The sequence below is a fragment of the Puma concolor genome, chromosome C2, assembly GCF_028749965.1.
Source record: "Puma concolor isolate L17-30 chromosome C2, mPumCon1.1.hap2, whole genome shotgun sequence".
NCBI classification, from domain to species: domain Eukaryota; kingdom Metazoa; phylum Chordata; class Mammalia; order Carnivora; family Felidae; genus Puma; species Puma concolor.
The window spans coordinates 128,339,871-128,361,607 of NC_141675.1; the positions used below are offsets into that span (position 1 = coordinate 128,339,871).

Genomic DNA, 21,737 nt, shown 5'->3' on the forward strand with positions numbered 1-21,737 from the left:
ATAATGGACTAAAATGAAATAAGTGGATATAGTTTTTTAAAAGCCTGTAAGATGAAATGGTGCCCCAAAGGGAGAGACTGATTGTATGTGGGAAGAATGGAGATTTCCTGATCTGCTGGCTTTGTTCTTGACTTGGACAAATGATACAGTTCTCAATCAAGAGGAGGGGTTTTATGGACATTGGGACCACACAGAGATGTGGTCTCCTGGAGGACAAAGATGGAACAATGGGAGGGAAGGAGAGGAAGCTGGGAAGGCAGGTGTAAGCCAGATTACAGGTACTGGAATGTCTTGTTTGGGTATTAGTATTTTTCTCTCTAGTCAATTAGAGAGCCATTTATTACTATGCAGCAAATGAATGATCTGAGAGTGATGTGTATTATAATAAAGTAATTTGGGAAGCAATGTGAGGACTCAGAAGGATAGAGCGACTGGAGACAAGGAGATCGATTAAATGGTTATTGCAGTAGCACATACAACAGATTTTAGAAAGGTAATAGATTCTAGAGATTTTTAGAGATGAAACAGAGATGAACCAGGGAACAGTTCGAGGTAGAAGAGAGAGAGAGGAATAAGTCAAGATGACTACAAGATTTTTAGTTTCGAGAAGTGAACAAATTGCTGTTACTTGTTGAGACAGGAAACATAGAAATGATGTCAAAGGGAGGTAGTGGGATTGGTAAAATAAAGGAAGATACAAAGAAATCATGTTATGGGAGCATCATGTTTCCTGAGTTCAGGTGAACAAGGCAGGTGGTGGAGAATGAATGAAAGAGAGGGGTAACATCAACACAGTTTATATAATGCAGTAAATTACTGCCATCCGAATCAATAACCATTTGCCCTGGGGTTGGAGAAAAGAGAAAGACATGTTTCCCAGATCCATCTAGAGTTTCCACACAGCTCTAGCAGAGGAGTAGTGGGGCATTTTATTGTTTATTGACTATTTTATTTATTGTGTTTTTTATTCAATATCCTAAATGCAAGCCAACTACTCCATTTTGTGCTCAACTGAAGCACTAGTGATCTATCATAATTTCAGAGAAAAGGTGGATTTTCAGGAAAGGATTTTTCAAGCGTAATTTTTCTCAGAGGTTAACCTATCATCTCTGGGTCATCTGTAGGACCACCCCCTGAGTCTTTTAGAGATCATGTTGAAGTGGGAGCATACAATAAGTAAACCACATTTAAGAAGTACCAAGTTTAACTGCATTAAAGAGATTTCTTTATTGCATGACTTCTCAGAGCCTATAATATGCTAATGCAAATTGTAATCACTCAGAGAAAAATATTATATGTAGCATTTGCAAACCTTTATGATAGCGAGCTATTTTTTTTATGTTTATTTATTTTTGAAGGAGAGAGAGACAGAGCACGAGTGGGGAAGGGGCAGAGAGAGAGAGAGAGAGGAAGACACAGAATCCAAAGCAGACTTCAGGCTCCGAGCTGGCAGCACAGAGCCCAATGCTGGGCTCAAACCCATGAGCTGCGAGATCATGACCCAAGCTGAAGTCCAGTGCTCAACCGACTGAGCCACCCGGGTGCCCCGTGAACTGTTTTTGTTTTTTTTTTTTTTAACAATATTCCCTTAACATGGCTCACAACGTTCAGATTAAAAAAAATTTTTTTTGAAGCTGACCATTCCACTAACTATGCAAATAATTCCTTTGAATAGCCTGCAGTAAATCCAGCTGTGCTTATGATTTGTTTTTTTAGTTATGACCAAGAAATGCCATGTCCCGTGCCACCAGCCAGGATGTATTTGCAACAGGACGAACTGGAAGAGGAGGAAGATGAACGAGGCCCCACCCCCCCTGTACGGGGAGCAGCTTCTTCTCCAGCTGCTGTGTCTTACAGCCATCAGTCCACTGCGACACTGACCCCGTCTCCACAAGAAGAACTCCAGCCCATGTTACAGGATTGCCCGGAGGAGATTGGCCACATGCAGCACCAACCCGATAGGAGGTACATTGTCACTAGCCTTTTGCTGACAAATCAGATAATTTCCACTCTGAAGTGGCATTTGGAGAACGCTATTATATGGAGTAATTTTCATGTCACATAGCCTTTTTCCCAGTACTGTCATGCAGTAAGCCCCAGTAATTAACATATCAAGTAGTAGTGTTGACCAGAACATTAGATTAATTGATCCCAGTGAACTTGCAACCATAAAATAATGTGCGTTACTACTCACCCACTTATGATAATTGCATTCGTAAGCACATGGAGAGCATGTGGTGTGTGTGTGTGTGTGTGTGTGTGTATATATATATATATATATATATATATATATATATATATATGGCTTGCTACTCTTAGACCATTTTATTGATGATGCCTGTTTTTGCATGTTAGTTTTCCTTATGCATGGGTAAGTCACTGCTTTGGACTGTGGAAAGATTTTCTCCTGTCTTTTTAAGTTAAGTCTGCATAGTGATTTGTTCCCTCCTCTCTGTAATGTTGCAAAAGGAGTTTGGTATATTCATTTTGCTTTGATCTTAGATACCCTTATTTTGGTTGAAATATTAGGTTGGAGTCCTTTTGTCCAGTTTACTAAATTGTGTGTGTGTGTGTGTGTGCGTGCGTGCGTGTGTGTGTGTGTGTTGGATTTTTTTAACCAAAATTCAGCATTGCCAATCAATACATTTTTGTTATACACAAATAAATACTTCACTTGTCATTTCTACCACGTAAAAGCTATTACCGCATCATGTTAGCTCCTCTCATTGTTGATGATTTTGTTTGTACTATTTCATTACCCTTGAGACATTATATTTCACACACATATATATTTGTGTATATATGTATTCACAAAACTTTCTGTATTCCTAATATCATTCGAAACTGAGTATATTATTTGCCTCAGAAGATCGTCCTTCAATTTGCTTGAATAAATAATGCATTCTGATTTATACCGCTTGAATTCTGTAGATTAAAATAGAATTTGCAATGTTTATTAATTATTCTATCAGTAAGAGGTTCTTACCAAATTCAAATCATATACTCTCTAAAATAAAGGAGGTAGTTAAGCCTTCTTCTGTGTCACAAGGGGGAATTTAGATTGCCATACATTTGCCTTTAATAGTGTTAACCCTTGAAACCTCATGGAGAATGAGAACAAATAAGATGTCTCTTTCCCTATTAAGGTCACAGACCATCTCCACTGCTTTTATTGGAAGCACATGAGAGGCTCATGGAGGCTCTGAGTCCTGAAATCTCTCAGCATCCTCCTTCCATTCTCCCAGATCACCTGTTTCCCCACCATTCTCCTCTGTGTTGTAAGTGACACACAGTAGCTTCTTCCCAGTAAACTCCTTCTCTCGTGTTCATGTTATCCTCTCCACCTTCCTCAAATCAATCACAATCAGTTCACCTTTTATCTACCCTGATTTTCCAGCTTCTTCCTCTTCCGTGGGTTCTTCTTTCTCTTCACTGTTAATCCTACTGCTTTTCAATGTTCCCCTTTCTTAGCCTCCTATTCTAGTTATCTGCTCCCCTTCTACTCCATAGGGCTGTTTAATGAACTCTGCCTCATACTTCAGCCCACTGCATTCTGATTCCTACCATTTTGCTTCTGTTAGTCTACAGAAAGTAACCTACTAATGGTCAGTCTAAAGACTTGTCCATCTTTGGGGCACTTAGGTGGCTCAGTTGATTAAGCGTCTGACTTTGATTTCGACTCTGGTCATGGTCTCACGGTTTTTGGGATCGAGCCCTGTATCAGGCTCTGTGCTGACAGTGCCGAATATGCTTGGGATTTTCTCTCTCCCTCTCTCTCTTCCCCTCCCTCCCCCTCTCTGTCAATAAATAAATAAATAAATACTCTTTTTTTTTTAAAGACTTGTCCATCTTTATCATGCATAAGCTTTCTGCAGTGTTGGCAAATTTATAAGTTTTTGTGGGACTCAGATGAGATAAGGTATGTAAAGAATCTGAAGATAATAGTTTCCTACTGTCCTCACCTTTATGCCATCACCCCATTACTTGGTTCAATGATTACTTATATTCTGACGGCTTTCAAATTTATTTAGCCAGACCACCCTTTTTCCTGAGCACCACAATGGTATTTTCACTTGGACATCTCACACTACACTTGTCCCAAACCAAATTCTTTGTCTTTGCACTTGACCTTTCAAACTTGTTCCATTTCCTCCTTTGTTGGCTATCTTGTTTAACATCATTAATCCTTATTTATTTGACTCACATATTAAAAATAAAGTAGTTGGGGTGCCTGGGTGGCTCAGTCAATTGGGTGTCCGACTTTGGCTCAGGTCATGATCTCACAGTCCGTGGGTTTGAGCCCTGCGTCAGGATCTGTGCTGACAGCTCAGAGCCTGGAGCCTGCTTTGGATTCTGTGTCTCCCTCTCTCTCTGCCCCTCCCCTGCTCATGCTCTGTCTCTCTCTGTCTCAAAAATAAATAAAAACATTAAAAAATTAAATAAAAATAAAAATAAAAAAATAAAAATAGTCAAAAATCACAAAAAATGTGTCATTTTTAGATCAGCTGAATTATCCTGTTGTTTACTTTCTTCTCCTATCTTTCTACCATTCCCTAAATTAAATCATTCACAACCCCTTCATTTCTGACTTCAAAATATCTTTTGTTATTTTTGTTTCCATTCCTATAGCTACTAAGGCAGGCCCACCATCCCTATCCCTTGAAGTTCTGCCATATTCTTGAACTGATCTGCACTTTTCTGTTCACCCTCCAAGTTATCTTTCTTTACACACCACAAGTCTGGTAATGTGCCCCTGCATTCAGAGTCAGGTCTTGCTGTTTCAGCCCAGTGGTCAAAGCCTTCCTCAGTCCTTTCCCCTTTGCTTACCTTCTCCCTCCCAGTCTCCATACACCTTCTTTTCTAATTACTTTGTTTGAAATTCCCTGAATTTGCCTTAAATTAACCAACATCTGGTCAGAATTGCCACTTCCTGGCCCAGAAAGGGCTGCTCTAGAGCTGGCAGGAGAGGCAGACCACTCTTGCCTCTCATGGCCGTCACCAAAATTTGTAGTGTCCTCACTAGGCACACATGTGTTAGCACATGCTGTTTCTTTGATTGCCTGGGCAAGCACTTCTCATCCTTCCAGACCCTGTTAAAATGCATCCCGTCTGTAAGACTTTCATCTGGCTGCCTGGCAAAAATCAACCGATTCTTTTCTTTTCTCCTCACAATGGTCTTTTCACAGCTCTGCTACCATGCTGATCAGTTTTCGTGTTGCATTACGGTTTGCTATTGGTACGTCTGTTTTGCTATTTAAATTAAAAACTCTCTGAGGGCAGAGCTCATGCCTCACTTTTGTCATTGAGATTCTACAAAGCTTACCTCGCTAAGTGTTTGATGAAAGGAGTCTGATACCACAGGACAACTAGAGTTGACTTACCCCCTGCTGCTTTAGGGGGATGAATATTTACATGAATTCAAAATGAACATGCATAATTGGCAAATGTATTGGTTACCTGCACTTAAAATCCTATTTAATTATTTCCAGCCTTTTTTAAATGATGATTTTCAGTCTATGAAGGTATTAAGAATTTTGTTTTCAAGATTGTGGCTGGAAATAACACTGGACAGTAATAAGAAGTAGGTGTGGCCCATTAAACGACAGTCACAAAAAACTACAATGGCTCTTTTATCATGCAGTTATATTCTACATGTTTACTATAGAAATATTTGATAATACAGATAAACAAAATGAGAATGCAAAAGTACCAATGATAGGTGTCGTCAGAAATAGTCACTGTTAAGACTTCAGTAAAGATCTTTGCAGTTTCTCATCTCTGTATATACTTACATTGCTTTGAATTTGTGACGTGCACATGTTATTTTATAAGCTACTCTTCACTGAATGGTGTATTTTTCCACATCAATAACTTTTTATTTAGATACTCATATTAAACAAAAGCATTCTGTGATTTACTTAAACAATTCCTTAACATTGGAATTTAAGTTACGTCTACATTTTTGATACAGTGCTGTAATTCTCATCTCTAGTTAAGTCTTTGAATAACACCTCCTCTCAAACCCTTGACCTATTCAGATGCCTGCCCCATCAGCGGATGGCTTCTGTTTCTCATCATCCTGCCACTCCCCTAATGACGTACTCATTAAAGATAGATAGCTATTTCTCTACAGATTTCACTCTGAGCATCAGACCCTTATATCCAAGTACTCGTTCCTATAGATTTCAGCTGCTTAAATATCACTGAGAACAATACACATATCTCCAGCCATAAAGGCACTTTCCAACCTCCGACAGCCATTTTCTCTCGCCTGTATTACTGTAATGGTCCATAAGTGGTCTTGTTGCCTTTAGCCTTGCCCCTTCTTCAATCTAATCTTCCTGCTGCAGACTGTGCAGAGGCATTTTTCCTAAAATGCAGCACTGATCAAGTCTCTCCATTGCTTAAAATCTCTCAATGGCTTCCCATTTCCCTTAGAATAAAGGCAAGATTCCTTAATGTAGCAATCAAAGCCCTTTGTGATCTGACCTCTGCATGCCTTCCCATCCTTATTCATCACCACTCACCTCTTCTCTGTTCATGGTGCCTTCACTCTAAGTTTCTTCTAGTTCCTGGAATGATCAGTGTTCTCACCCACCTTGAGGTCTTTCCACATGCCATCCTGTTTTCCGGGAACACCATTATCCTCACTCTTTTTTGGAACTAACACTTATGTATCTTTTAGATCCAAGATTAAATGGTAGAGGCTCTCCGCAGAATCTTTTTCTGATGTCCCAACTCTGAGATAGGAGCCTATTCTATGTGTTTCCACAACACCTTAGACGTCCTCTGTTTGTGGATACCTTATTATCATTGCACACTTAATTAATTGTTTGTCTCCTTTACTGGATTAGAAGCCCCTTCAGGTGAAGAACAAATCTACTTATTTAGCAGAATTTCTAACATGATGCTTGACTTCCGCTTTCTATTGCCGCCTAACAAACTACTCTAAAACTTAGTTACCTAAAACAACCATTTTATTTTCCTCACAATTCCATGAATCAGGAATTCAAAAAAGATTCACTTGGGCAATTCATCTCTAATCCACATGGCTTCATTTGGTCTGTTGAGCCTGGAAGATTCACTTTGAGATCAATTTTTTTACTCATGTGTCTGATATCTCAATACCCTGTGGCTTCTCTCTGTCTCTACCTCAGGTCTCATCTGTTACGGTCTCTTCAATCATAGACCAGGATTCTTGTAACATGGGGATCTCAGGGTTGTAGCACTTCTTACATGACAGCAGGCTTCCAGGAAGGCAGGAAGAGGAAGTTTCCAGGCCAGTTAAAAGCTACACTCAGAACTGACACAGTTTCCTTTTGCTGTATTCCATTGGTCAAAGTGGTCACAGGGTCCACCTGGATTCAGGAGTATAGAACTAAATTCCCTTCCTGGATGGGGGAGTGGCAAGTTCTCATCCAGAAGAGCATTTGGAATGGGAGATATTCTCATGGGCATCGTTGCAAAATACACTCTGCTGTGGCCTGATATATAGTTGGCTCTATTAAGTATGTATGCCTTAAAATCATATCCGTTTATGACTCGAGTATAAAGCATTCCCCAGGCTTTTTTTGCTTGTGATTCCTTTGGTCTCTGAACCTAGCAGTCCTCACTGTAATAGGGGCAGAGTGAATATTTAAAGAATGAATTCATTTTTTACTGTTATGTTTATTGATTAGGGGCATAAATAAACAGTATGATGTATATTAATAAGAAATTACTGAACTAAAACCATTATATCACTGCAACATTTAATTAAACATTTCAGACTGGCTTTAATATGGATATTGCCATTCCGGCATTCTAATGAGCTTGTAGACGTTCTCTTCTTGTCTAATACTAGGTAAACTAGGTGACCAACATAATAGTAATCTTTCTTCTCCCTTTTCAGACAGTAACTATGAAAATCATATAATTAAACTTATTTGTGTATACTGTTTCAAAAAGTAGTCCTACTGAGTTTACTGTAGTCGATATTTAGCAAAAAATTCTCAAGTAGAAAAAGTAATTTTCAGGTATGGGCTAAGAGATTTACCGATGTCTTATTAATATAGACAAACTGAATATGATACATTTGGAAAGAAAAGACAGTAAAAAGGCAAAGGAGAATTAAATATCTTGTCTATTTACTAACTGGGTAGTGGTTAATTCTACAGAGTATTGAAGCTACAACAGTTTTAGAGAAAAGCTCAAAAGTATACATTTCCCCCTTTGTCTTTTGCCTGGTAAATTGTATGTGGTGAACTATATAAACACCTGCTTTCATAAATTAATGGCATTGTTTCCTGTCTTCTCTTGAACATGTTTATGAAGACATCATTTTTGTAGGAGCCTAGAGTATTGTGATTTGCAGTCATATACTCGTACATTATTTCAGAAGATGTTGAAACCCCTCAGGGAGAAAAATCTAGAGGGTTGAGGTTCATTTGTGGCAAGTCCCACTTGAGTGCGGCATCTTGAAATAGCTTTTTGTTTTCAAATAGAATATATTGCATATTTCAAACTGTACATGTTTATCACACATTCCCTGGGCTTGCCTTATTTACAGATGGTTTGAATAAATTTTTCTCTCTTTCCTCAGCATTTGCACAGGGATAGTAGTTAAAAGCCAGGCCTTGTTTAACATGGAGCTGCTTTTGCTGTACAAATGTGAATTATCCAAATACAACAATGCTGGCTTCCTTTCATAGTGAAATTGGCTGTTCTACATCCCTTTATTGATGGTCAGAATAGTCCCCTTTGTGCTAGAAAGTCTTACATGTCTTTAAAAAAAGAAGTTTCTTGTGGTATTTTGGATGTGCATGCTGACAAAGACTGTAAATTGACTTTTAAGTATGGTATTTTATTGCAGTCCAAATTAAACAAAGATTTTCCTCTTATGTGTACAACACAGTCCATACTGAAACAATTATCCATTTTAATCTCTTAAATAATTTCAGCTTTGGCATATTCTCCATATTTCTTTTATTGCCACACGCAGATGCATTAGAAACCACCCAGGAAAAAAAAAATAGCACATTAAAGAACTGTGTACATATGTACATATATATGTGTGTGTGTAAATTATTATGTTACATATCATATGTATGTATATGTATATATGTGTATGTATGTGTATATGTATGTAATAACATCATTCCTAGAAGGAAGGTGTTAACCTGAGAAATGAAATGTGGGATTAAATTCTATATTTGATACATACTAGTGGGAATTTGGGCAAGGTCTTTAATTTTTCTGAATTTCAGTACCTCCTCTGTAAAATGGTAATAAAAGCAGTTCCATGGAAAGCTATTGTAAGAATCAAATGAGTTGGGGCACCTGGGTGGCTCAGTCGGTTAAGAACCTGACTCTTGATTTCAGCTCAGGTCAGGATCTCACTGTTTGTGAATTTGAGGTCCGCATCAAATTCTGTGCTGACAGAATGGAGCCTGCTTGGGATTCTCTCTGTCTGTCTGTCTGTCTGTCTCTCTCCCCACTTGCCCCCGCCCCCGCCTCTCCCCTGCTCTCTCTCTCTCTTTCTCTCTTTCTCTCTCTTTCTCTTTCTCAAAATAGATAATAAACATTTTTTCAAAAGGATCAAATGAGTTAGTATTATAAAATATACTTAGTTACAAAATAAGTGCTCAATAAATTATAGTATTTTAATGATCATTTATTTTTAATGCTTTCTATTTGTGTTAACAAAACATGTTGATTGAAATGTCTCAATTCAGTGAATTTAAAAAGCACAAAACGTTTTTCTTTGAGCCTCTGCCATCTCACCCTCAAAACTGTGCTTTATTGAACTTCCTTTATTTCACTATAGTAGGTCCCTTAGATTTTGACCAGATCCTCTATGGCTTTGTTTGTTTGCTTTTTTTTTTTTTTTTTTTTTTTAATTTATTTAAGGCCCAATCCTATTTTTTTTTTTTTTAATTTTAATTCCGGTATAGGTAACACAGAGTGTTATATTAGTTTCAGGTGTACGATATAGGGGTACAGCAGTTCTTCACATTACTCAGCACTCAGCACCCGCAAGTGCCCTCCTTAATCCCCATCACCTATTTCACCAATCCCCCACCCACCTCCCCTTTGCTAACCATCTGTTTGCTAACCGTCTGTTAAAGAGCCTGTTTTTTGGTTTGAATCTTTTTTTTTCCTTTAGTCATTTTTTTGTTTCTTTTTTTTCCTTAAATTCCAATTCTGTTCATTTTACAACTATAATCGTGCACTTCCAGACATCCTTTGCAGATAGTATCTGTCTGTGGTTATGGTGGCATGGAGTGAGAGGGCATTCCCTGCTTTTAACCACTTTCATCCTCCTCCCTCTTCGGGATCCATTCTCCTAAAGGTAAGGCAAGGAAGAGGGAACTTAAAAAAGGACAAGGTAGTTGAAGATCCAGTCTTCTCCTTGGTTAGCCCCGATGAGTATTTTATGTCATCTGGCTTGTGAGTATTATAAGAATGGTGAGGGAAATGGGCTGGCACCAACTTCCTCCCTGATGAAGGACTCAATCCTGGGCAGCATCTCTAGGCATTTGTAGTCCTTGAACAATTCAGCCACATCTTTAGGTGGATTACCAGCCAGTGAAATGCATGCTGTGTCTTTCCTAGCCTCCCGAACTGTGGAGGTGACCAGATGGCACTCGATCCTCGTCTTACACTCCTCTAGTGCTTATGCTCAGGTTGGCAGACTGGTGTGGAATCTATCCTCCTTACTTCTCAAAGGCACAGGATTTGAAAACGTATTGTTATGACCCTTCCAAATGACATTGTCCCTTATGTCATCTCTTTAACCTTGCTTAGAGAGCATTGGGACTGTTGAGTAAGACACTGACTAAGCAGTCGTTCAACTAGAAATCACTAATGTCTTCCTTTTTGTCAGACACTTTTGTAAATTAGGAGTTAATCTCTGGGCATTCTCCCCCCCTCCCCCATCGGGAATAACTTCTTTCCACAAACCTTACTTCGATGAAGTCAGAACACCCTCTGTCCTCTCAGTCATCTTTGCATCTTATACTCACTGTGGGTGACGGTGTCAGATGGTGGTAGAAGTCTACCTGATGTTGTTCTCCAGGTCTGTGGAGAGACGACTGAAAGTAGTTATTGGTAACTCTGTGAACCTAAATTGTACAATACCACTCACATTGTCCTCAGCTTTTGCCCTTAACTAATTCCAGTATATCAAGAAAATACCTTTAAGCTTTTTATTTAACGGACAGGTGGAATAATGGTGAAAGTGATAGGCTTGAAAATAGCTAATCACCTTTGGTGTATAATTAATTCAGAGAAAAAATGCTCTTGGCATGCATAGCCTTTTATTTTAATAGAATCTAAAGGAAACTGTCATATGCTGAATGTGTAATTGTTCCATCCTATGAAATTCTACTCTCTGTAGTCAGAACAGATGAGTCCATTTGCTTGGAATGGTAGGAGTGGAAATGAAGAAAAGGGAAAGAAACAGGTTTATGGAGCAATCCGTTTCAGAACTGATGTCTGTTGTCTTTGGTAATAATAATCTATCAGTAGTATTCAATAAGCTTTAAGACAAGTACATAGGCATATGTTTCCAAAGAATGTTTTACTTCTCCTTTTTTAATTGAATATAATCCAAAAGATAAAACATAAGGAGACTTACAGGTAGCTGAGTATATTCTGTTAACCTTGAATTAAAAGAAAGCCCCGCTTGGTTAAATTAGCTTCACAGAAGCAAAGATCAAATCAGTGTACTCGTGAATTTCTTGGATAATGTATTTTGTGTATGTCCTAATAACGAGCTGAGCCAAACCTGTTTATTCATCTTCCTGCAGACGGCAGCCTGTGAGTCCCCCTCCACCACCACGACCGATTTCCCCACCACATACCTATGGCTACATTTCAGGACCTCTTGTCTCAGATATGGATACGGATGCTCCAGAAGAGGAAGAAGATGAAGCAGACATGGAAGTGGCCAAGATGCAGACCAGACGGCTTTTGTTACGTGGGCTTGAGCAGACCCCTGCCTCCAGTGTAGGGGACCTCGAGAGCTCTGTCACTGGGTCCATGATCAATGGCTGGGGCTCAGCCTCAGAGGAGGACAACATTTCCAGTGGACGCTCCAGTGTTAGTTCTTCCGACGGCTCCTTCTTCACCGATGCTGATTTTGCCCAGGCAGTGGCGGCAGCAGCAGAGTATGCTGGCCTCAAAGTGGCACGTCGCCAAATGCAGGATGCCGCTGGTAAGTTGTGCACTTTTTACCAAGTTGGAAAAGGAAACTCGGTATGTTTATGTCACTTGATAATTACCGCCTATGATCTTGCGTCTGATGTGAAATGCAACTATTACTACTGCCTTTTATTTGCTGCCTAAGGAAACTAAGTTTCAAGAATACGACATAACTCAGTTATTCCCTTTCTCCTGACAAGACTTTTTAAATCTTCTGGTTTATTTTTATTTAATAAATCCTGTATGTGAGTGGCACTCCCTGGGAAGTTCTTGTTTTTACAAAAGTCGTAGCAGATATGTATACGGTTTCTTTAGGTTTGCCTATAGTCGGCTGAGGTTTGTGTTACACGATTTTTTTTTTTTAAGGTGCAAAAAGCAACCAAAATAGAATTCATTGCGATAGTTCTCTTATACTGTTATCTAGGAGAAATAAATGAATTTCCAGAGGGGGAAACGCCACCATTGGAAAATGGGCTATTTGTCCTTAACTCCCATGCTCTTCATGCCCTCTCAGAAGACTACTTTAATGAGAAAGGTCGAAAGATGTGTGTAATATGCATATATTTTCAAGCATACATGTTTCATATTTAAAGTAAACATTTTAATCTAATAACTTGGAGATAAGGTTAATCCAAGTGCTCGTGTATTTTTTTCTGTTTTCTTTTTTCATTACCAGTAGCCTGTTTTCAATGATCATATATCTATCCTTACGTTTTGACCCATTTTTATTTATCTCCTACTCCCAACCTTGAGTAAATAATATGGAAAGGGAAAGAATTTAGATTTAAGCCAAACATTTATCACATAACATTTATCTCCATAGAATGTAATATATGCATATATATACATATTTTACATTCATATACACATTGTGTGTATATGAATTTCTGGTAGCCAAAAAAATACAAATATTTGAGTAAAATAATGTAGCCAGCAAAACACATTTCACAGAAATAAACAACTATCACAACATATCAGTAATTGCTATCTTGTTTTGTTGTTTTCTTTTTCTTAATTTAGTAATTGTCACATAGGTACTTTGCCCTGTTCTCTTCAGATACTGGATTGGTCATTATTTTTTATCATTTATTGAATATATTCAGAGAAAATAAAGTTATTTCTATATGTTATTTATCAGGAATGTGTTGTGGGGGAAAAAAAGTCTAATAATACCTTTCGACCTTTTTTGTAGAACATGTATTTGTTTCAGCCATGCTGATATTTTACGAAATTCAACCAAATTTCCCCTTTTTTCCCTCAGTAGCTACTAAATATAATAAAATAACTATCCATACCTACCTATCCTCCTTAATAAATAACATCTAACTGTATACATAGCTTTTATTTCTTCTTATTTTTTAATTCTCTATTAAAAAAAAAAAAGAAAGTGAAATTAAGCCTCCCAAACTACTGCTTTCAGATTGCATTAAGGGTGTGTTTCAGTTCATTAAATCAACAAAACACTGAAATAACATCAAAAATTCATCTGTAAACGACCTTACGCCTCAGGGTCTATGAGCAGTAGATGGCTTTACACAATAGAATGAAGAATGTGCTCAGTCCCAGCCCTAATTCTCTCTTTTCATGGGTATGTAACTTTAATTGGAATAGTCTCCATCATGGCTAAAGAGAGTTTGGTTTAATATTTTATTGTATTGTAATTTAGTGGCACTTCTGGTTTTCGTTTGACTCATAATTATAATGAACTAAACATGCATTGGCCTCTGCCTGTTAAAATGGTCTTTTCAAGAAGGGGTGCTGCTTTTCATATGACTTGAAGTTAATATGAATGAACAATCCAATCAAATTGCTTCTCACTTGGCCACATTAGTGTATATTATTTAATATGCTTCAGTTAGCATTTTTAAATACATTGGTTTCACTGTATGTGGCCTGTCTATAGCCAAAAGACATGTTGGCTAGTTCAGTTTGAAGTTTCTTGTAGTACAACAAAAAATTCCGGATTTGTGTGCCTGGAATTTCTAGAAACCAAAATAATGAAGGTCAAGTATAGGGCCACAATTTCCCTTGCCATTATGGATTAAATATGTTGTGCCGTTGTAATACAACATGTCTGTAAGACAGCCAGAAAATTGGAGAGGACTGAGATGTACCATGTCTAACTAGCAAATTCAGTTATCACTGGTACCTGCAAATATTAACCTCCCCCAAAACAAAAAAAAAACAAACCACCTCTACTGCTACCAAAAAAAATAGAAGTTTCTGGAGGGGTCACTTTAAGTATCCAGAATCAGCAAGTAAACATCAAAGAAAAGAGCAGAAGTAATTTTAGACGAGTCTAAGTATGTGAGCTACCTTAATTTCAGGCCTGCTTAAGATAAATACCTCAGAATGTATTAAGCTATTGGGAGTCTGCCTTCAAAGAATAGCATATCTATTTAATTAAAATAAGGGAAGTATTTAGTACTGTTCATTCTTAGAATATGAATTTCTTTTTTTAATTTTTTTAATGTGTATTTATTTTTAAGAGAGAGAGAGAGCACGAGCAGAGTAGGGGCAGAAAGAGAAGACAGAATCCGAAGCAGGCTCCAGGCCCTGAGCTGTCAGCACAGAGCCTGACACAGGGCTCAAACTCACAGCTATGAAACCATGACCTGAGCCGAAATAGGGCACTTAACCAACTGAGCCACCCAGGCACCCCTAGAATGCAAATTTCTTAAGGAGTCTGGCTATTCCCTTGAGAAAGCAACAGCCACTAAATATACTATGCAAAAATTTAATTAATATCTTTGTTTGCTAATAACATTTTAGTGAAATTAGTTGGAAAAATAATTGGGTTGTTTTTCTTTAATAAGTGGTATCAAGAACTTTAACAGAATAAAAGTACTACAGTTTAAAAAAAAAAAAAAGACTGGCAAATGCTCTCTGCGCATTTTTTTTTTCCAGTGGATGGGTCAAGCAAAATGACAAAAATCCTATTATTTGCTGGATTAGTTTATTTCAAGCTATTTTTAGGAAATTAGGGATGCTGCTAGTTGCACTGTTTTCCTTTTATTATTATTGTTATAATTAAAATTCATTGATGAGTTTGGCTCTGATTTTTTTTTTTCCTTTTTTTTTTTACTCAGGCCGCCGACATTTTCATGCATCCCAGTGCCCAAGACCCACAAGTCCTGTTTCTACAGACAGCAACATGAGTGCTGCGGTAATACAGAAGGCCAGACCAGCCAAGAAGCAAAAACACCAGCCAGGACATCTGCGCAGAGAAGCCTACACAGATGGTAAGTCCATTGAAACGCATGAAAACATCTATGAATCTCGCCTATTTTCCCTGGCTCTCTAGGACTAGAAAATGCATCCACTGGCATTAGAAATTACATTTAAAATTCATTAATGGTAAGCTGCATATTCCTTATCGAAATGCTCGACTTTGGTATCTTTGTTAAGCATCTCTAGTACTTCTAATGATATGGTTATTTAAGAAACTAAGAATAGTGTATACTTTCAATATTTTTAAGAGGTTATTTTTGTAGTTGCAAGCAAATAGACTTTACTGTAGCTGAAGTAAGACAGAGAAGCAGCCTTCCTCACATTCACTGGTAAATCTTCCGAAATATCCTCTCTCTTTTTTTGCTTTGCTTTTGGAATTTGGCATTCAAATAGAAAATAGTAAACTTATTTGAATGTTAATTCTGGCTATAGCGGTGTTACAGTTTATTTTGTGCACCGAAGGGCAAATCGAATCATCTCCTTCATGCCTTCACATACAATATCGACTCTCACTGAAGAGGTAACGCTTGTATTCTCAAGGGAGCACAAGAGACTAATGCAAACATTGTGATGTTGTCTAGAGAAAGCCTTTAATGAAAGTGCCTCAGGTGGCCCAACATTTATTAAACCGCCACCTTCTCGTTTTATAAACAACCCCAAGGGCTTTGTTGAAAATTCATGTAAGATAAATTCTCTCAGACTCACCCATCTTGTCAAGTTTGCTACATTTACTAAAGGGGTGGGGAAAGAAGGGTGTCACAGACATTGTCCCACACCTCCTGGTCTTCTCCAACCACAATCTGATTAGGACTTTCATTACCAGTCAGCAATTTTTCAAAAAGGGCATCATTTGCCATTATCATATGAAAGCCTAATATTATAGATCCTTATCCGAGGTTACAAGGAGGGTTTTCTGAGGCACTTTTCCCTGTGATTCCTGCCACTTGACAGAAAAATTTAATACAAAGCTCCCAGCATGATGAGCACAAGTAATTTTGCAATGAGTGGCTGTCCATGCTATTATCTGTACTTTATTCAGAGTATTTTCTCTCACTAGCATCTATCTGATATTAGACTACATTAAATACTGGCATGACACAGCGCACCTGGGCCTCCTGGCTTCTGCCCAGGACTCTTTTGTCAGTGAAACTGAGCTGTCAGAATATTATCTGATTTTGAAGGGTTATTACAGTGGCTTTGTGAATGTTTGCCTCTGTGAAGGGACAAACACTAGGTGTAAATCCCCAAACTCCATCGGCAGTTTTACATTTATGGGACCCCTGTAATGGCATTTTACAAGTTTTATAGCTGTCCTATCAGTTTTTATTATCTGGGAGAGGGCGCTCCTGACTGAAAAACTGGAAAACTGGTCGAACATCAAACCTTGATATAAACATATCTACGTTAAATACATAAGGGAGAAAATCTGACCTACAGCTTTGTGTAGCTCTTTCTACCTCATTCTTTACACTTGTTTTCAGGGACTTCTAGCGCTCAGTGATGCTTTTTCAAAATGTTTTAAATAATGTGAACATGCCGAGTTAAAGGGCATGGTAACACAGTTATGAACTACACTATGCTTGAAAATTGTGATCTGTATTTATTGTCCCGCATTCTGCAGTACTTTTTTCAATGTGCTTAATAATTAAATATGAATTCTAACTCATCCCGGAATAGTAACTGTTACACTGAATGATGAAACACCTAAGTTATTTTTTCAAAGTTAATTTTAGAATACCAAAGAAATACATTGAAATGGTTAAAGCCAAAACATTAATTTGAAATGTTATTTGGATTTTTCATTGTTTATTTCACAAAAGTGATTATGCAAAATTATCATGGATCTAAAGTCTTGTAGAAGCCAATAATTATTTTCCCAAAGTCATAAAAATAGATAAAATGAGGAGATATGACTAAAGTTATTTTTACAATTTTAGCTTTAACTTCCTTTCAGCATTTTGATAACCATCTGTCTCTTAGTGATGTTTATTGTACCAAAAAGTCTTGAGTTTAATTCTGGACACTTTCTGATTTGAAGAAAAAAATACCAAAATATGTGTGTTACTTTATGCATATCCCACAATACATATTGATTAAGTAAAATCAAGTAAATGCAAATACTTTTTTATGCATCAAATAAGAGAAATGCACATAGTCTTGTTAGCAGTGGCTATGACATGGAAACCAAAGTCATTTTCTCAGAAATTATTTTCTCAAAATACTATACTGCATTGTTTGAAGAAAAAATCATAGACTATTTCATGAAGAAACTCAGTGGCAGACACAATTTGTACAATTTATTAAGAAAGAGAAAGGGGAGGGGAAAAGAAAGAATTTAGAGTTGCCAATTGTTAAAATGTGCATTAAACATGAGGCACAAGGGTGGCTCAGTTGGTTAAGCATCAGACTTTGGCTCGGGTCATAATCTTCCCGGTTTGTGGGTTCAAGACCCGCATCAGGCTCTGTGTTGACAGCTCAGAGCCTGGAGCCTGCTTCTGATTATGTGTCTCCCTCTCTCTCTGCCCCTTGCTCGCTCTCTCTCTCTCTCTCTCTCTCTGTCTCTCAAAAATAAACATTAAATTTTTTTTAATATGCATTAAACATGTTCGTAAGACATGGAGGGTTTTTTTTTAATTTTTGTTTTTTGATGATTAAAATCTTAACTATGATGGATGAGTTTGATGACTATCAATAGAATTCCTTTGTTAACTATTTTCAGAATATAGTATAATATATCAGTCTTGAGTTTGTAGTGTCTTTACTTTGTAAAATATGTTTCAAATTATGTACTTGCTTCGTAGAACTTTTGTAAACTACATATAGAAGGCTAAAGAGTGGCTGTGTCTGAGCTGATGAAGAGTAGTTTACTATGATCCTTGTCTGTCAACAGCTATATTAGTTTCTAGGGCTGACATAACAAAGTGCTATAAACCAGTGACTTAAATGATGAAAGTTTATTTTCTCACAACTTTGGAGACAAAAAGTCCAAGATCAAGGTGTCAGCAAGGGTGGTTTCTTCTGAGGCCTCTCTCCTTGGCTTGTAGATGGCCATGGTCCCCTTGTGTATTTCGTCAGTCTTCCTTCAATCTCTGTGTGTGTCCTAATCTCCTCTTTATAAGGAAACCAGTTAGATTGAATTAAGACCCACCCCAAGGACCTCATTTTACTTTACCTCTTTAAAGATCCTGTCTCCAAATACAGTCTGTATCTGAGGCACAAGGGGTTAAGATTTACACATGTGAATTTTGAGGGGACACAATTCAGCCTATAGTAGCCCTTGAGCCTCCTGATGGCACACGGCACGGTGACCGTACCTTACTCTGTATGTAAATACTACACCTCTTAGAGACCCAGGGAGTACTCAGTGTACAACAGAGTACTGTATGCTATAGTCACAATGACAGGCAGAATCTATTTACTTATTTCATATTTGCTGCCTACAAGTTTAACCCAGATGAAGGGTAGGATTAAAATATATGAATATTTATCAGTCAGAGTCTTTGCAAGTTAAAGCCAAGCATAAGTGCATTTCTAGGACCTTCTAATAGATTCTTCCCACCCCCTCTTTTCAACCCTTCCGATGCATTTACATACTTGATTTAAAAACCAAATCTACATTATTTCTCTAGCCCTACTTTTCATAAATTATAAATTCACCACCCTCTTTGGAATGATGTTATTTTGACTTGATTTATCATTAATTACAAGGTCTTGGGACTTTAAGCGGTTAAGTAAATAGAGTGTTTGATCTCCATAGCGAGTTAATGCTGGCAGAACTGTCTACATACACATGCTTTACATATTACTTTATATACATTATGTTGGTATTTGGAAAGTATTACAGAAAGAATGATGTTTATATGATTATATAAAGAGTCTGTACATACATATAACATGCCCATGATCCTGTTTGTTACTCTTGGTATGAACTGGGTGAAAGTACTATTTATCATTTTGTGAAACATAAAGTTGTTCATACTATAATAATCCCTGCTTTGACTCAATAATCATTTTATAATACCTGAAAATTTTTATTTGGTAACCGATTTGTATAAGAAACAAAACCTGCAAGCATTTACCTCTCATTGTCAATTAGATACAGAAGCAATTATATATAGGAAGTTAGAACTCTTAAAATTACCATTGGGTTCTCTTCTCATTTTCTACCTGTGTCATAGAGCTTCTGGAAATAGATTGTGTCTCGAGAGTCCTGTATTCCCAAGATTTTGTATGATCTTATAATAGTGGTAATCATTAGCTTTGGTATCTGAGGAGCCCAGACATTTTATGATTTGATGATAGTGGCAGTTACTTTGTGCCAGCTTGATAGTCTGTGTTTGCAATTTGGGGTTTAAATCTGTAGCAAGGAGATGGTGCAGAAATGAGCCTGCAGGCACTCACTCCATCTGCTGCCAGGTATGCTCTCAATTAGACTTTTCTCCTTCTTTCATTGCCAGTCCCAGGCTCCGTCTGAACATAGAACCACTCTGCCTTGGGTCTCTTGGCTTTGAGCCACTAAGGACAGTCTATTTTTTAGCTCTCTCTTTTTGGTTATTTTTGCTAAACAAGTAGCAGATGAGGGAGGACTCTCATGATGGTACCTTTTTTTTTAAGTATCTTTTTTTAAAAAAATCCATTAAAAGGGGCGCCTGGGTGGCGCAGTCGGTTAAGCGTCCGACTTCAGCCAGGTCACGATCTCGCGGTCCATGCGTTTGAGCCCCGCGTCAGGCTCTGGGCTGATGGCTCGGAGCCTGGAGCCTGTTTCCGATTCTGTGTCTCCCTCTCTCTCAGCCCCTCCCCCGTTCATGCTCTGTCTCTCTCTGTCCCAAAAAAAAATAAATAAAAACGTTGAAAAAAAAAAAATTAAAAAAAAAATCCATTAAAGTAGTGAAGAGGAAAATCAGGCACAATGGCACTGGTAATATATGTTGTAAGACCAAAAAAATGTCATTTAGTAGAATCAGGAGAAAGTTAGTACATTGGCTTTTCTCTGGCCACCATTTTAGGTAATGTTTAGAGGCTATTTATATGAAACTAGAACATAATGAGCCATGAGAACTAACAACAACAACAAAATGCAGGTAAAAGATGGACGGACCACTTTTAATAATGGAGTCCTAAGTAAAATAGCTGGTAGGAAGATGGTACCTCAAAATTTCTGCTTTCAGAAACCAATACAGTGAATTCCGATGCCTTGTTTTAGCATGTAATGTCAAAATAATATTAGTTAAGAAAAAAGTTACTTTAGGGATAAAATTAATTCTTTTTTAAAAAAAATATGAGAATAAGAAACACTGATTGTGTCCTAGAACTCTTAATTTGCTATTAAGAATTTCTAAGAATATTTTAATATTCAAGAATTTCTCATGCTGGCATATGTAAATGATAGTCAACAGAACATTGTCAGTAATGGTAAAACATACAGAAACAACCTAAATATTCCTCTGTACGGATTGGCTAAATAAATAATGATATACTCATAAAACAGAGGATTATACGAAGTTTTCAAAAAAAGAGGTAGAGCTGTATGTACACATAGGGAAATGTATACAACTACACAGTTAGGTGAAAAAAGTGCAATTCTCCTTATGTCAATAAGAGAGAAAGGCTACATATTTTCACGTGGTACTTTTTGCCACCACATGGGGTGAGTAGACTGGCACTGTACCACCAAGGTGTGGCCAATTTATATAGTCCCTGATGTGAATGATGCTCCATGGAATTATGCAACACAAATATGCCTGATTTGTGTGTCTAAATAATTTCTGGAATGATCTATACAAACATATTCAAACTGATTACTTCCACATAATCAATATTGAGTATTTGAAATGGAGATGGAGATATACGAGGGGTTGTACTTTCAAGTTCTTATGTACTTTTGATTTATTTTTAGAATGTAAATGCAAATTTTTTGTTTAGAATGTTGATTTTTTAATACTAAGCATTTAATACATGTTTTATAAACACTTTTTAGTTAATTTATTCTATCATTTAGGTATTCCTCTTCAAATCTGAAAATATTACCATTTCTGAACTCATGATTGAAAAAGCCATGCTGATAATTACCAAATCTCTGTATCTCTGGTCTTGACCTCTCTTGAAACTCAGATTCTATGTACAAAAACCTGTTGAACATCTCTATCTAGGTACTTCAAAGTCTCCTCCTTTTCACTTTTGTAAAACTGAACTCCTCCTCTTCCTCTGTGGGCCATCTCTTTCTCATCCCCTCCTTCCTTATCTTCAGTGAAGTTTCTGTCATCCACCTAGTCAACTATGGTGAAAATCGTAAATGCCGTTTTAGATTCTTTCCTGTCCTTTCC

At 37.5% G+C, this 21,737-nt stretch overlaps 1 protein-coding gene across 9 annotated transcripts in view; it reads left to right on the forward strand.

The window, feature by feature from the left end:
• The window catches only part of ROBO1 (roundabout guidance receptor 1), a 1,149,709-nt gene that overhangs the window by 1,118,104 nt on the left and 9,868 nt on the right, over window positions 1–21,737 (forward strand). For all 9 annotated transcript variants that reach the window (XM_086675711.1, XM_086675709.1, XM_086675710.1 and 6 more), the window contains 3 exons: window positions 1,717–1,965; window positions 11,790–12,196; window positions 15,273–15,425. In XM_086675711.1, the coding sequence (XP_086531837.1) occupies window positions 1,717–1,965; window positions 11,790–12,196; window positions 15,273–15,425 (809 nt within the window). The remainder of the gene's footprint in view (window positions 1–1,716; window positions 1,966–11,789; window positions 12,197–15,272; window positions 15,426–21,737) is intronic.